Genomic DNA, 4069 nt, shown 5'->3' on the forward strand with positions numbered 1-4069 from the left:
AAAAAAAAGTCAGAATTGTGAGATAAAAAGTCGCAATTACCTTGTTTTATTTTTTATTTAGTGGCGGAAACGGGCTTCCATAGTTTGTCTTCAACATTGATAATAATAAGAAAGGTTTACGAAGGATCAAGTGACACTGAAGACTGGAGTAATGATGCTGACAATTCAGCTTTGCATCACAAATGACATTTAAAAAAAATATTAAAATAGAAAAAGAAATCAAAATTGCAATAATATTTTACAATATTACTGTTTTTACTCTATTTTTGATCAAATAAATGCAGCCTCGATGAGCATAAGTGACTTCTTTCAAAAATCTTATCAACCCCAAACATTTGAACAGTACTGTAGAATTTCAACATCATCCATGTATCAGTTATTGGCTATAATAAATACAAACAGACAATGCATTAAGCTAAGAGAACATGTTTTAACTGTACTGAACTTCAGATGTTTGGCTGCAACTTCATAGTTATTATCTAAAATCATATCAATATCTAAGAGTTGATATGGTTTAGTGGTTAAACGTACTGTATGAGCTTTAAGCAATAGGATGCTGGTTAGCACAGAGCAATCCATGAACTATATCACCATTTTAATCTCAACAAATCACAGGTTGCTCGTGGGAGAATGACTGTGTAATAATTGTACTGTAAGTCTCTTTGGATAAAGGTGTCATTTAAATGAACTACTTACTATACTATTTAAAGACCAGATACCATGTAAGATTACCACATGACAGCCTGCTATTAACTTCTTTCTTTCTATAAGCTCAGTAAGTCTGAGTCAAACATGGTGTCTATAAAAACACATTGAGCAAGTTGTGTAACGCTGCATTATGTTGTTCATAATTACTCAACTACATCAGCTGCTGTTCCAGTTATTAAACTGCAAACTTCTGTACATTAATCAAGCGCAGGACTCTGGCCAAATATCCTAGAGGATTGTGTGACGTTTTGTAACAGTAATTAGAGGTAAGGCACTGTATACAGTTCAGCAGGTGTTTGTGCTACAGTTTCATTGTTGCTTACAATAAGAGTTTGTGCTCTTTACATTTTTATGAGTTTGAAATCTCTATCTTCTAACTCACGGATGAAGGTAAGGCACAGTGCAGTATCCTGAATCTTATCTGGTTTCACTTTCAAAGGCTCAATTGTGCACTTTCTCATTGAGCTCCACATGTGCTGAAAGGTTAAACAATGTTCATGAAATGAGGTCTAAAATTTCCAGCCAGACTTTGGCTTTATTCTTTCTGGATCAGTGCAGAATACGACAGATAATAATGGAGAGGAATGTCCTCATTGTTTCAGAGAGAGAGAAAGGAGGAGAGCACATACCCTCTGGTTTCTTGTGGATTTGTCTAAACATGCTCCTATACCAGTCCTTGGGCTTGTTTACGCTCTGGTGAAAGGGTTGGGAAAGACAAAAATGCATTGTTCAAAATAAAAACAAAACATAATTGCACAAACTCTTTCAAAAATACGTCTAATCAATATTTTTGTCTTGTTTACAAGTAAAATGTCAGAATAAAAATCTCAACAATTAATCTAATAAAATTCTAAAATTCAAATAGTGATGTATAAAGCATGTAAAAAGTGCAACAAATGCATTTATTTTATTATGTACTAGTGTACTAGGGTAGCAAAACTGCATATAATATTACCATTCATCTTCAGAGAATATATCTTGATTTTTTTATTTTATTATATTTTGAACATGTCTTGAAGTTTTTTTTTATCCCATTGGCAAATAGTTTTTCTTGTTTCAAGCATAAATAACAAAATTATTTATGATTTTTGTTTAAAACAAGACAAACAAAATACATATACACACAATATATATATATATATATTAGTTTTATTTTTTATGTCTATATAGTATTTATTCAATTTTATTCCTGTATTTTTTTATATTTTAATATTTTTTGTTTTAAATTTAAGTATTTTAATATATAACGTTAAATAAGAACAAGAAATGTTGCCTTGAATTTCTTTTCTAGCTGAAATAAAATACATTTAATTTTTTTACTATATAATATTATTTCAGTTCATGTTTATTTTATTTCTTTTATTTCAAATGTTTTTTTATGGTTTAATTTTTAGAGAATTTATAGCACACTGTGTATTCATGGCTAATTTGGCTAATTCAGAAACAATAGCCATGGATTTTCTTGTAATATCAAACTGACTGAAGGCATGACACGAATGCATTCTGGGACTGCAGTGGTTCAGTGAGACTCACAGATCGGGATGCGATTGGCATGCCTGTCTCATCTACAGGACCTATTCCAGAGAACTTGATTAAGCGCTCCTCTCCGGTGCCAGACATCCTGGGTAAAGTGGCAGAACCTCCGGTCCATATCCCACCATCGGATAATTCAACTGAAAGACAGAGAGATGACAACTTAACACATATGGAATTGCACAAAATATTAATATAATATATGAACATACAATATTTTCAATTCTAATTTCAAATGTTCCAATTTCTTCCCATCCAAGCACAGAAACCTATAGTTACATATACTTATAATCACAGATAAGATACACATAGGAATTCTTATAATTTAGTCAAAAACTGCCAAAACTAATCAAATGTTTTGTTACCATTTGTCTGAGTCAGCCCATAGTAGGATCCGAAACTGTGTGTTGTGAATCCACCTCCGTTGACCTCAGCGACCTGCTGGAAACATTAGTGCATAGTCAGAGATACAGTATATGACAATCACACTTTAATAGTGAATTAAAGAGAATACAGGCAAATAGGAAATGTTAGGTATATATTACACATATATAACATCAGTTATACTTTGTAAAAAGTGACCCAAAAACATGGCACTTGGAGTGATAGTTTGTTATCTGGTGCAAACGCATTTAAAGTGTGGTTTAAGTGTCCAAATACTTCGTTTGGGGACACTATATAATAAATAATAATAATAAAATGTATTTCAAGTTACTGTAAACAGGATTAACACACTGTATTCTAAGAGTCCCTTTTTAATTAACGCCAACAGGGGGCAGAAAAATATAAATTATGCAGCTGCACACTTCAATCCAAGTCAGTGTGTAATAATGTCAGCGTTATTTTAGGATTATTTACTATTATATATTAATATTTTGAATTAGTTTTTAATTTAATATGTTCAGTTTTCATATTTTCAATGTCAATTTGTTTAATTTTTAACAATTTTGTTATGTGCTTTCGTTTATTTTATTGTTATTATAAATAACAAATATAAATAAAAAATATATTTTTATTCTTATTTCAGTTTTAGTTATATTTTAGTATTTCTGCTTATTTTATTTCAGTTAGTTGCCAAAGCAACATTTCTATTTTCATTTAAGTTTTTTAAGTTCAAGTTTTTCATCTACAATTTCTATTGTATTTATTTTATTTTATTTTATTTAAGCTTTATTTAAGCTTTATTTTATTTTTTTAAGTTTTAATTCAAGTTAAAAACAACACTGTGTCAGTGCTACTCAACCAAAGCATAATGTGGAAAAGTTTAGTTTAGAGTTGAATTGAACTAAATAGAGTTGAAACAAAAATGTATACATACACATAAGAAAGTATGAGTGTTTAGTTATGTCCCTTTTAATGTTTTAATGATTTTTTTTTATTATTATTTATATTTTAATTATTTAATTAAATATTTACATTTAAATTTAGTGACCTAGAAAGCTGCAGAATCTGACATATTTCTTAAACATTGTCTTCATTTTTTAAATCTTAAAACTATCAGATTAATTCCAGGTTTAATTTAGATTTGGAATCCTAGATTTTTTATGTGGTTTTAGATCTTTGGATCCCAGTGCATATGTATAATAAAGTTCTCAACACACATGTGGAATAATGTCTGCAGCAGTAATGTGTTACAGCTGTACTCTTGCCTTGTGCTGTGACGATGCAGGGGCTGAACTGTTGTGGAACGGACTTGAGGGAGGTGTAGGAAGACCAGGAGAGATTACGACTACTTCCTGGGTCATATTCGGAGCCATGAAGTGCTGTCTTGATGCACTGCCGGGAAGAGCCTCATCCGAGAAAATGATCCGCGAGCCATTGAGATGGT

The 4069-nt window shown here is 30.9% G+C and overlaps 1 protein-coding gene across 1 annotated transcript in view; it reads right to left on the bottom strand.

Annotated features, from left to right (window-relative positions):
• LOC107702851 (vinexin-like) overlaps positions 1 to 4069 on the bottom strand; it is a 48856-nt gene that overhangs the window by 21275 nt on the left and 23512 nt on the right. The window contains exon 6 of the mRNA XM_016505279.1: positions 1338 to 1401. Within this exon, the coding sequence (XP_016360765.1) occupies positions 1338 to 1401 (64 nt within the window). The remainder of the gene's footprint in view (positions 1 to 1337; positions 1402 to 4069) is intronic.

The sequence above is a fragment of the Sinocyclocheilus anshuiensis genome, unplaced genomic scaffold (assembly GCF_001515605.1).
Source record: "Sinocyclocheilus anshuiensis isolate Anshui unplaced genomic scaffold, SAMN03320099.WGS_v1.1 scaffold366, whole genome shotgun sequence".
In the NCBI taxonomy this organism is placed as follows: Eukaryota; Metazoa; Chordata; class Actinopteri; order Cypriniformes; family Cyprinidae; genus Sinocyclocheilus; species Sinocyclocheilus anshuiensis.